The sequence below is a fragment of the Calonectris borealis genome, chromosome 3 (genome assembly GCF_964195595.1).
Source record: "Calonectris borealis chromosome 3, bCalBor7.hap1.2, whole genome shotgun sequence".
Lineage (NCBI taxonomy): Eukaryota > Metazoa > Chordata > Aves > Procellariiformes > Procellariidae > Calonectris > Calonectris borealis.
The window spans coordinates 87,039,671-87,052,797 of NC_134314.1; the positions used below are offsets into that span (position 1 = coordinate 87,039,671).

The 13,127-nt window shown below is 38.5% G+C and overlaps 1 protein-coding gene across 1 annotated transcript in view; it reads left to right on the forward strand.

The window, feature by feature from the left end:
* FMN2 (formin 2) overlaps positions 1 to 13,127 on the forward strand; it is a 161,391-nt gene that overhangs the window by 40,659 nt on the left and 107,605 nt on the right. Inside the window, exon 5 of the mRNA XM_075146530.1 lies at positions 10,480 to 12,260. Coding sequence (XP_075002631.1) covers positions 10,480 to 12,260 — 1,781 coding nt within the window. The remainder of the gene's footprint in view (positions 1 to 10,479; positions 12,261 to 13,127) is intronic.

Here is a 13,127-nt window from a genome sequence, read left to right on the forward strand (position 1 = left end):
TGAATGGACTGTGCGAGGCACTTGTAAGTCATTCCGGGGGGATCCTGCAGATACCCTACAGTGAGAATATTAATTCTTTTTTTCTTTTTTTTTTTTTTGTCAAAAAGTGGTGGCTTTCTGGTGATTAATAAGTTAGCCTGTAAAAAGTATGCACATTTACTGTGTTTAATCTGACCAAGGTTTAGTAATTGGAGCATGTCTCAAAGATAATAAAACTGTGTCCTAAAAATAATAACAAAAATCCCGAAACATTAAATGTTTAGAAAGTTCTGTTCTGTCACTAAGGTTTTTTTAAACCAGTTAAGGGAATACATTTAATTTGGTCTACAAGACTTCTGGATGACTGTCTTTGTAGTGATAATTCAAAAGTTGTACTGCTAAATTACCATCATTTAAATGAAGAGGTCAATTTTCTTTCTGGATATGAAATACATTTCTTCAACCATAATCCTGAATCTTTTCCATTTAGTTCTGATGAGGGAGATTAAAAAAAAACAAAAACAAAACCAAAACCAAAACAGGATAAAAGTGCATCTGACATAATTTTTATCAATCAATTGACATACATAGAACATAAATCATAGACTCCATATTTAAATAAAAATAAATGAAGGAATATAATATGTCAAGCCTGTGTGGCAGAAAAATAAAAGCAGTTAATTCTCAGAACAAATGTTAGTATTTTGTATTATATCCAGACTTCACAATACTTGGATTGACTTCCGTTGTTTTGCTTGAAGGCAGTGTTTGCTTCTTTAAAAGGAACAATACATTGGTATAATTTTCAGTGCAGTGACAATAGCACATTTTTGCACTGTTCCTCCTGGCCATGGTGTGACTAAAATTTGTTTTGTTCTAATCTGTGTTCTTGATGTTATTGTCAAGATGAAGTTTTACTTATATGCTCATTTAAATTTGAGAGGCTCTTCATTCTGTTTTTCCTCTGATACGTGGCATGCTACCTCAAATATAGCTCTGAAATTACATAAAAATCATAGAATTACTTAGGGCTGAATAGACATTAGGAGGTCATGCTGTCCAATTCCTTCCCCACCAGCACCCTCCCTCAAGCAAGGCTAGCATAGATGTTTGGTTGTTTTTCTCAGGATTTTGCTCATCTGGAGGATGGCTATGTGGTAGTGCTAACATGTACTTCCTGCTTTGCCTAGCCAGTGGTAAAATGATAAGTCTTGCTACATTTCTGATGTGTTGTTTTGATAACAGTTTAAGGAGATGAAAATGTGTGCTCTAAAAGCACATGTATTTCCTGTGAGTTACTCCAAATACTGCGTACTTACAGGCATTGATTAAAATATTCAAGAAACTGCTGGTTGATTCATCTGGTTTCACAACTTCTACATCATAGACTTTTATGAGAATATGGCAGAACATATTCCTGCTCCTGGTCAGAGCAAAATTTTGCATCTAGTAATTATAATGAGCATTCTGTATTTTCCATTTTGCCTATGCTTTATACTTATACACAACCAGACAGACTTTTTTTGTCATTTTAGGTACAACTTCTTTGAAAAGTAGCAGCAACCTTAAGTTTCAAGCAATAATAATGCCTGAACAGCGTGCTTGCAAATTCTATCCAATGGAAGTTGACTTAGGATTTACAGACTTCCCTTTCTTCTGTCAGTGATGGGAAAACAAGGAGAAATGAGAGTAAAACTGAGAAACTTATTTATTTTAACCAGAATTACTTGATAGTACTTAAAATCCTTGGCTATAATGTGGAGACTTCCTTCTTTCTCAAGAGATGAATTATTGTATGGGATAGGGCTTAGATAGGAAGAATTACCTCTTTTCTGTCTGTGCGTGATTCTGAGCACTAGTACGTGTTTTCTCTTGCCTTTTACAGTGAGCTTCTTGTAAAATACTAGCAGAGCACTGTCACTTCTCTGAGGGAGCAGTGAATAGAAATGCATGACAGGCATACACTTACTGAAAATACAGTTTTAAACTGTTTTCTATTTTCTCCTCTGACTCCTCACCCTTTTTACTCATGAAAATGGGTAAATTGAGAGAGTGTTCATTCCATCTATGCATTCCTGGTCAGAGCAAAATATATAGCAGAGCTGTATTTATTAATTATTAAAATACAGGGTTTTTTTTTCTTAAATTCTCTAAAACTGAAATCCTATTTCAGATTAAAATCTATAAACTCCCCTTCTCCCAAAATTTGGTTTAAATTGGAAGTTTGATTATTTCTGTATGAAATTCCTCTCACCTTTTGGAGAGAAGTGAAAACAAAGAGGTTTTGTATATTCAATGGTACCATCTTATATTTTGATTACATAGAATATTTTAGGTACTATAGTATTTACCTACCTTCCAAACTTTTTTTAAAAGAACTCCACAGAAATTGAATTGAACAGATGAAGAAATCATATTAAATACAAGAGAGCAGCATGAAAAACTGTGTATATATAAGACCGTGTGTATGTGTGTGCATATGTGTATATACACACACATACAGATGTATGTTCCATAAAATGTGTCTCCAAAGAATATCTGGTTGCTGAAAGAAAATTTCTTCTTGTGACATTCCTAGCAGGACAGACTGATCTCATTTGTCAAGTTGGATTGACCTATTTGAGAGATCTCATCCAGTCAAAAGTGAACTGTGTTCTGAAGATTAAATTAATCTTTTATTTCTCTCAGCATTAAAGATCAAGTGCTACTTTACAGTGGTATAGATCCTGAGAATTTCCACAGCACCCCGTGTGTGGAAGAGAGATAAGAAATGCTTTTCTTAGTAAAAATGAATATTCCTTTAACTTAGAAATACCCAAAATTATTTAAAAAAACCCCAAAACCAAAAAACAACCATAACCATGGTATATTGCCATACTTGAATGAGAACTTAAAAGTAAAGCTGAGAAGAATTTCTACTCCTTGGATACAAAACAGACTAATCAGTTTAACTTCTACTTATAATCAGATCGAAAGATAGTTATCATTAGGTTCTCCATTTTAAATTGGTATAAGTAAAACCAGTAAGATCACTTTTTTCTTTTCTGTATTTTTAAATACATATTTTTATTTGTTCTTTAGAGAATATGTGGATAGATATATTCAAAGCCCAAAACTACTGATAAAAATTAACTTACATATTCCTGAATGTTTTATTACTTTTTTTTTCAATATTCAACTTTTCCTGAAGACAAATTATTTTTTTCTAATGTCCGTGATACCAAAAAGTTTTTACTTAACCTCTCAAAATGTAAAGCTCATCTTTGATGATTTGATTGTTGTTGATTTTATTTAATGCTCTCTCACCCAAAATGATACAGCTTTGCTTTTAATATAGCCTTCATACTTTCAAAGAGTTAGAGAAGCTGACTGACCTCCAGCCCCCTGCCTTCAGCATGTTTGTGGATACATTTGTGAAGACTCTGATCCCATTTCTCCAAACTTTTTCTGTTGTGAGTAGTAGGTTCATATTTCAGGGTAGTGAAGACTATTAATCCCTTTCTACAAAGAGTTATCCTTTCTGTGGATATTCTTTGCTGCTTATTCCTTGCTGGAAGCCTGAAACAAAAGCAACTTGTGAACCTCCCATTTTGTGGTCTGGCTGAACTTTTGGATAAAAAGGGCAAGTACTGTGTAGAATTATCATACTCTGGACAGTTGCTTATCAGGATGTGGCAAAGTTCACCTGGAAAATTATTACCTTTTTTGATCTCCAGCACTGGATCATCAGGAGAAGAAATTAAAGGTGTTCTGAGTCTTTCAAATTTACATTATTAATGTTCACATTTTAGGCAATAGAATCCTTACTGTTATTTCCAGCATAAAAACTAGTATAGTTTCTGTATATAAAGAACACAAAAATAATAATAGAATGAGGTAGTTTACACAGTGACTACTTCCCAGGTTGCCGGTCAATCTCAAGTTGAATCGAAAATCAAGAAAAGGCCTAGTGTGAAAAAGTTCATCTCCTTTCTCTAGTATGCTAATGTAGTAATGTTCAAGGTATGCCAGATTTTATTTTGTGTTTTAACAAAATGAGATGGATGGTTGCCTTGGCCTGGATACATAGGAGAACTACTCAAGCCTTTTAGATTCATAGTTAAAATACTTTAAGACAAATGCAGGCGATAGAAGAAAGGACGTGATTCATTATGTGATAGTCATTTCAATAAACAGTCTACATATTAAGCAGAAAATAAATCTAGAACAGTTTTTATCCCAACTTTCAAGGAAATCTGTGACTCTTAAGATACCTGTTGCTTATGGGATTGCTGGCATAGGTGGCTAGGTTTTAGTTATCTCTTTTTCTGCTGAAAGACCCAAGTGCAGCTGATTCTGCTCTAGCAGTCTCTTTGAGATCAACAGCAGAACATCTAAAAAGAGAGCAGAAATAGGCAAAATAATGTTATATTAAATTTAATAAATAATATATTATATAGTATATATAATATATATAATAATTTCTTTCTATGCCCATTCTCATTTACGTACTTATTTTACACTGGGTGAGTGACAGAAGAGTTAAACCAGTTTCTGGGCTAAATGAAGCTATATGGAGGGGGTAAGCCTTTTTTGAAGTCTTTATTTTTTACTGCTGTATTGTTTCATACTTCTTTAATAATGATATTTCATATATGTTAGGAGAGAAACCTTCAAGACTTGAGGGAGAGGTTGTTGGTTTTCTCTTTGTTTGGTTGGTTTTTTTAAGTAAAGCAGGCCTAAAACTTTCTGGGCAATCAGGCTGAAAAATGTTATTTGTGCAGGCTAAAAGTAATATTATGTAAGACGACAGTAATTAAACTTGACTGCTGTGTGGCTCCTAGGGGTGGTCAGTGAGATTTTATTTTATCTTGCCTTGTCTCTTAGTCTACAAAAATTCTTTCGAGGTTCCTATTGTGGCAGAACTTGCGGATAACCTAAAATTATATTTCAGCTCAGTTAAGAGTCTTACAACTTATAGAGAAAATTCTTTCAATCTTTGTGGCATCTCAAGTTGTTCTTTTGGTTTTGTTTTTTATTATTTACTAAAATGGGAACTGTAAAGAACTTGAATCTTGTCCTCTGAAATGTACTTAGCCCAGGGATAAGGAATTGAAACTATTCAGGAACGGAAGCTTCAAGAAACTGAATCTCAACAAAACTGTTTTCTTCTGACTTCCAGCTTTAGAAGTTGGCATTTGTAATGCATGCATCTCTCCTCAAAGGTCCATGCTCCCTGCTGATCCTATATTTGTTTATTTGAACTATTTGTATTGCAATAATTATTGATTTCTGCATGTACATTTTTTTTTTTTGTCACCCATGATAGGTTGTGACAAAACCTCTTGGTTGATCAGACATATCCTAACTCTTTAGCTTAGGAAGAGCTAAATAGTCCCAATGCCAGCACAGTGCAAGCTGGTGTAATCCATCTGTTGCAGTGTGTCACTGTGTGGGAGATTATTTTACGTCCACCAAATAAAGTTTATCACTTCAGGCCAGGGCAGTGCATTACACCGTTTCTATTCCAGGGCTTGCTTGTTCAATGCTATCTTGGGGAGCTGTGCATTATGTTTCCTTGTGGTTGTAGGAAGAAACATGGAGCGTAGCTTAAACTATTGTGAAAATGTATCTCCTTTGTCCCCGTACATGCACCTTCAGTGTAATAAAAGCTTCTCAAAAAAGATTTGATCTCGTAGTCTGACGAAGAAACTAGTATCCAATACTAATTCTACTCCTTCAGCAGTTCTCCCTGATGCCATTGGCAAGTTTGCCAGATTTTGACTCAACTTCTACTACTGTAAAACTAAAATGGTCCAATAGTCTTTGAGGATTAAGTGAAATGTGAGAATTAATTAGATAGATGCTATTTTGTTTGAATGCAAATCAAGTGTCCATCAGTACTTCTCATTTGACAATCGCTGTAGCACTGAAAATGCCTGTCAAAATGTGGTGCCTCCTTTTCTTAAGGTTGATCTGCAGTTGCAAGAAGCAGCTTTGAACATGAGAGAGCTTTGAAAAGAGAAACCTGAATAGAGATCACATTTCTCTGAATTAAATCCTTACTGTGGCACTGCTTTGTGCCATTCGGTGAGCATGCGCGCTCAAAAATTTTTCACTTCATGTAGAGAACAGGCATTTATTAACAGAGCAGTTGGAAAGAGCATCCGTCCAAGTAACTGGACACTGCTAGTACCGCCGGGTCTTGACTTACTGGAAGACCTGAGGGGTCTTTTATTTTGCCGCCTTAGTCCTGTTTAACTGTATGTTTCTATTCCCTGTGCATGCTTGCAATCAGGTAGCAGCATATGACTCTGAATCATGAATTCTGATGTAGAGAAACTAAAAGGTTAATTTTTTGGAAAAAAACCCAAGAAGTATAATCCTATCATCTAAATATGAATTCCACCCAGAAAGGAAATTTCATGACACTGAGTGACAAATTGCTGAAAATGATCAAACTGCTGATGCAACTTGTTGGCTTGTAATAGTATAAGGCATTTTCTTCTAAAACTAAACTAGAATGTGTCTTTATTTTTCAAATATTCCAAAATTACCATTAAGAACTGCAATTATGCTTATTTGCAGAAAAAAAGACTCATTATGGCTGTTCATAAAGTATAGAAGAGAATGCAAGTTGAGATAGATATAGATAAAGATAATACAGACACATATATGCATGTGTGTATATACGTACATTTAGACTAGGGCTAAATTTCACAGAGGGTTTTTTTTCTGCCTGGAAATTTAGTTATAGAAGGGTTTCAGTCACTCATCTGAGAAACTAGAACGTCAGACTCAGTAGAGAAGGTAGCTGCAATCTGAGCTTTTACATGTTTGAAGATCCTGGGCATGTTCTATCTATACAGATCAGCTTTATGCTGGACATCTGATGTGCACATGTGGAAAACATGACAAGATTGGAACGAATTGGATGTAATGTACGGGCTTTTGGTACATGTGCAGATCCAAGTACAAGCTTTATACAGTAAAGCCAGTATTCCCAGATCAGTTGGATCCTGTACACACACAAGCCTATCAGTGCAACACAAACACAGTCAGTCCAGCAGTCCCAGATTGAGCATCCAACTCATTGCACATGAAACATGTACAACCTGTTTGGGAAATGCTGGGCACCATTCTATAACCATACACCTCTGGAATTTTTGTTTCCTGCCCACATCTTTCACGCTCAAGTCACCTGGATAAAGCAAGGCTTAAGCTTCCACCTTTCTTTCTTTCTTTATAGAAAGAAGACTGTTCCACAGTACCTGGCTCCTGGGTGAGAACTCTAGGCAAGACAGCATTCCCTCATATCTCTTTTAAACCCTGTAGGTTTCTGCTGTGGAATTGTCCTTTGAATTAAAAACGAATCTTCTTTTCATTATGTGTATTTTTTTCTCTGGGTCTTCTGGTTCTTGTCAACAGCTTTTGACCATCTTTTACATGTGTGAAAAATTAAGTCTTCCCTTGCTTATTCTTCTAAGAAAACTGCCTAATTTTCATTTCTGATTGAACTTCTATATATTTGAAATTTCCTTCCTTGTTGAGGATAGTGGAAACTTGCTGTGGCTTATGTTTTTTTGATACAGCCCTTTCTGATCTAGAGGAAGACTTTAAACTTCTTGCTAGGGGAAAGGCAGAAACCTAATTAAACTAGTCTGAGGGCATCTTAAAAGTCAAAATGAAAAATATCTAAAATAATTACTGAAGCATATAAATACTGGGGCTTTGCTTTGGGTTTTATTTGTTTTTTAAACCAAATAAACTTAAAGTATTTAATTTCCTCTGGATAAATATCTCTGCATTCACAGCAAAGTCTTGTTTGTTCATAATATGCTGTTTCTGTGAAAGCCTGGATATTTTGGTGATTCTTAGGTAACAACACAATAGCAAATGACCAGGTTGTCTGAAATGCCGTGTCTCAAGGACAGCAGAAAAATTGTTTCTTAGGGCATGGGTTAAAAAGTCACTTTAATTCATCAATACATTTTTGTTTCTTGTCCGAATTGCTTAATCATCTCACTTGATTGCCCATTTTTTTTAAACTTTAAAAAGTTCTTCTCTTGAAAGGAATTTAATGGTCTGCAGGGTAAATTCTTTTGTAAAACAGTGAATTCTAGGTGTTTTTCATGTCGTTCAAGGATTACCTCTTTTTCTTGTGAAAAGTTAAATCCAATCTCCTGAGTAAATGAGTTTTTAAAACAGTGAACTGTTCTGAGATCAGCCATCATTAAGGCAAATCTCTTCAGAACCATTTAATGTTGTGTCTAATCCTGTTGGCTTCAGTTTGTGGCAGGAATGAATTTTCCAATTCAGATAGAATTGGGAAGCTCTATCTTTCATAAAACACTTAGTCGAGTGTTCTTACAGTGTAAAATGGGAGCTTAGGAGAGTTACAGTCCGGGGAAACTGGTTTTGTTCTCAAATAACTGAAAACTGGTGTGTGGCCTTAATAATCCTAGGAACACATTTCCTTTGATAATGTTGCCTTTTGAGGAATTGATAGGCCTTATTACTGTATTTGCAGGTGACTGGTAGGGGCATAAGAGCAGATGAAACAAAGGGGTAATGGAATATTCCTTCTCCTTTATAATGAAGTTTCTTCAACAAAACTGTTGCTGCCTCAAAGTATTGGATTATTAAAGGAAACTGAGTGGATTGAAGTACCATGAATAGTCTGTAATGGAAATGTCTTTTTCAGCCATTTTTCCTTGTTATAATACTATTTGTTAACATGTCTGCTGTGTTCATTCCTTCACTATCCATTGAAAAACTCTTTTGATGTTCCTTTGTCTGTTTTACGTTTCTCTTCAAAGTGTGGTAGGGAGACCTAGTTGTGATCCATAACTTTCAGTTCAAACTGCTGTTCCAGAAAGTTGAAACAATGTAGGGGATTGTAAGTTTTGATAAAGGTGTTTCAAAATCAAACAATATTTGGTTTAAATGTAGTAGTTGCTGTTTTACTTCTGGGATTGCTTTAGGACAGCTGGGAAACTCTAAGATAAACATGAAATTGAAATTTTATGTTTGAAAACCAATTATGTGCAGAAACAATTTTTTAAGCATTAATGAACATATATTTTATTAATAGTCCCCAGCTGGAAGTTACAACTTCATTTTCCAGAAAGAAAAATGACTTTTAAATATTTCATGTGTCAAAGGATGAGATGAAAAACATCATCTTCCTGAACCAAATCAAGGCAATTAGTATATCAGGTATTGTATGTTTATTTGTAGGCTTCTTTACGAGACCTGTGAAATTTGAATATTTGAAAGATTTCCTATGAAGTAAGCCTACAGTCTCATCCATGAAGCTTATGATTTATAAAAGGGAACAAAAAAGCACTATATTACTGTTTTGCTGTAACCACTTGGGAAACCTGTTGCATGACCAACTTAATTCAACTAAACGCCTGAAGTGCTGACCAATATTCCAAATTTAAAGGAGAAAAAAAAAAAAAAGACTAAAAAGTAAATACATGCAACTAGAAAATAAGAAGTTCTTTATTTAAATACTTTGTGTTGGAAAGTGATGTCTGTTCTGTCTCCTGTTCAACTTTCCTGAATAAGCACAAATGGCTATTTTTGGACTAGATTGCTTCTTTTGGTTGCTTTTGATAAAAGCACATACCCGTTAAATTCCGTACAGTTTGTTCCTGGTATTTATTTAAAAACATGGGAATTACTGTGCCATTTAATGGTTCCTTTACTCAGTCTACAGCAGGCAGGATCAGATGCTTCAGAGAAAGATATAAAAAATGTGGAAACTGTCAAACACAGAATAACCATTCCAGACAGGAAGCTTTTCTAATGTTACTCACTCACAGTCTATCACTTGGCAGGAGGAGTTTCAAATTTTGGGTGGGAGGAAAGTTCTGTCTTAGTTTTGTCTTACTTCTTTTCCTTCCCAAGCATGCTCGCTGGAAAAAAGCATAATTACTCTGTTCTGAGATTAGCTGTTTTCGAAAAGTGCACATTTGTTATGTTCTGCATTCCTAATCTGTATTGTATCATTAAGGTGTATATTGAAACCCAGCGGTCAGTAGTGTGTTGAGTCTGTTATGCACAGTGCATCCCTTTGAAGAAACACTTAACATATTTTCAATTAACAGAATTAAAGTAATGCGGTGCCCTTCCCGCTGCCATGTCTGCATATCCACATGTACACAAACGTTTGCAGTACTTGTGCTCCGTGGTTGGTTGTTTTCTTGGTCAGGGTATGTAAAGGGAAGCAGGGGTTGCAGCTGATCTTTGTTTTGGCAAATATAATCACAGTCTAAAACGTGCTCATACTGATGAAGGTAGTTTCATATTGAAGCACGACATTTTCCTAAGCTATCTTCTTCCACTGTAAGGTGCAGCTAGCCAAAATGATACCTCTGTTTTTAAAGGCTTGTCATAACTGGCTTATTTCTGAACATCTGGAATACCAATATTCTTAATCTAAACGTAATTTTTTTTATATTGTGATGAATGTTATCTGTTTTGTGCTTATTATATATTTCTTTTCTTTCAAAGGATGATTTTGAGGAGAAATCTGAGGAGCGTGCCAGTGTCATCCAACAACTTGAGCAAACCATTGAGGATCTGAGGACCAAAATTGCAGAACTAGAGAAACAGTTCCCTGCTGCAGAGGTACAGACTGCTGGGAGGGAGCAGGAAAATGAGCACATGCATGCAGTCTGTGGGGAACTCAGCAGTGTGATTCTTCAAACGAATGGAGAGGAGACCGTACCCAGGACTGTGTCACAAGCAAGATCTGTACAAACGTCACCAACGGAGGATTATTTAACACACACAATGCCTTCAGTCAATGCACTGCCACAGCCACCCCCACCACCGCACTTAGAAGGGGGCAAAAGTGAAGGGCCAACTCAGAAATTGCCAGCTCTAGAACTACAGCCCATGTTTTGTTCTGAAATCTCCTTAATTTTGTCACCGAAGCTAATCTCGGTGCCTCTGGATGCAAGCCAATCAGTGCAGAGTACGCCGCAATCACCTCTTCCAGGACCCAAAGTTAATTTGTCCCTTGCATTTGAAGGAGAGACTGAAATGCCAGCTTCCCATCAGCCTCTAAGTACCATAGATGTGACTTTAAGTGAACATCCTCCTTCTTTGCCCCCGGAGCCCACACGTAGCATTCCCCCATCACTGCCAGCCACCGAACCGGCTGCTCCCCTGTCTGGAGCACATGGACCTTCCCTTGCCACTCCCGTGTCCATGGCAGGACTACCACCCCCACCACCCCTGCTTGGCTCAGGACTCCCTCCTTCTGCTGGCTTAGCAGTGCCACACCTGGACCATTCTTTGCCGGGCATGCCGCCATCCCCCCGCCCTCCTCTTCCTCCACCTTTGCCAAGTGGGGAGATATTGATGTTGCCTCCAGCCCCTCCTCTCCCATGTGCTGGATTCCCACCACCGCCTCTACCACCACCTTTGCCCGGAACAGGAGTCCCGCCACCTCTGCCCAGTTGGGGCATCGAGCCTCCCCCTCCACCACCACCTTTACCTGGGGCTGGTGTCCCTCCCCCACCTCCTCCTCTGCCTGGCCAGGGAATGCCACGCCCCCCCCCAGCACCACCTCTGCCTGGAGCAGGACTGCCACCACCTCCCCCACCTCTGCCCGGAGGGGGCATCCCCCCTCCACCGCCTCTGCCTGGTGCAGGTGTCCCCCCTCCACCGCCTCCACCGCCTCTGCCTGGTGCAGGTGTCCCCCCTCCACCGCCTCTGCCTGGTGCAGGTGTCCCCCCTCCACCCCCTCCACCGCCTCTGCCTGGTGCAGGTGTCCCCCCTCCACCTCCTCCACCGCCTCTGCCTGGTGCAGGTGTCCCCCCTCCACCTCCTCCACCGCCTCTGCCTGGTGCAGGTGTCCCCCCTCCACCTCCTCCACCGCCTCTGCCTGGTGCAGGTGTCCCCCCTCCACCTCCTCCACCGCCTCTGCCTGGTGCAGGTGTCCCCCCTCCACCTCCTCCACTGCCTCTGCCGGGTGCAGGTGTCCCCCCTCCACCGCCTCTGCCTGGTGCAGGTGTCCCTCCACCACCCCCTCCTTTGCCTGGGTTGGGGATGCCGCCTCCAGCCCCACCACCTTTGCCTGGAGAAGCGCCACCCCTTCCAGCCCCAGCCCAGGGCAGCAACTACTCAGCAGTCCCACAGGTCTGTGGGTTTCTCCCTCCTCCGTTACCATCTGGTTTATTTGCAATGGGGATGAATCAGGAGAAAGGGAGCAGGAAACATGTGATAGAGCCTTCTCGGCCAATGAAGCCTCTTTACTGGACAAGAATTCAGCTCCACAGTAAAAGGTAAGTCGTAGAGTTGTGAAGAGAGTGGTGTTTTCACTTTATGGCTGTTCTAATAGTGTCGTATGTTATGAGCAAAAGTCTTTATTTACTGCTAGGCAGGTCTTTGAGAGAACCTCAGTGCAAACAGGATTTTATTTGTTGGATATGTAAATGGAGTGCCTGTCTTATTTAAAGTGACAAACTCTGAGTAACGTTATTTGCACATGAAAGTTCTTTGAGAGTAGTGTTTTCAGCTGTCCTTTGGGGTTACATACCACGCATTGATCAGAGATCCGGGGGTGAATGTGTGCCACTAAGCGTTCTGTGAGATGGTTTTTAAAATGTTGTATTTGTGCTTCCCCTCAACTTCCCAGATCGCGTTGGTCTCTCTCTGGAGCAGCTTGCGAGTTTTGGTAGTGTCTTCCCTCTAGATGAATATATGCTGAACGCATTTTATCCACTTTCCTTTCTCCATTGACCTAGAAATCCTATTTTTTTTTTTTTCACATTGTACACTCAGCAGGCAGATTCAAACTGCAATTTATTTGCATGGCAGCATAAAGTTATACTGGTAGCCCTTACTTTGATGTGACTTTCTTATACTTGTTTTCGGTTGTTGATGCTTTTTGTTTGTTTGTAAAATATCATTCTTGGTCATGAAAAGAAGTTGCCTTATTAATCTTTCCTTTATGTCTCTGAGTACTGATTGTAAAACACTTCTGCTGTTATTTAATTATGGATTTCTTCTTTCTTTTCAAGTTCTTGCCACTGTCACACAGGTGGTCTGCAGATAACTGTCTATTTCTACTTCTCTTTGTGTCCATGTCTGTATATTTTATAACCTATATACAGCCTATTTATATTCCTATGTATGTAAAGTGGGTGAAT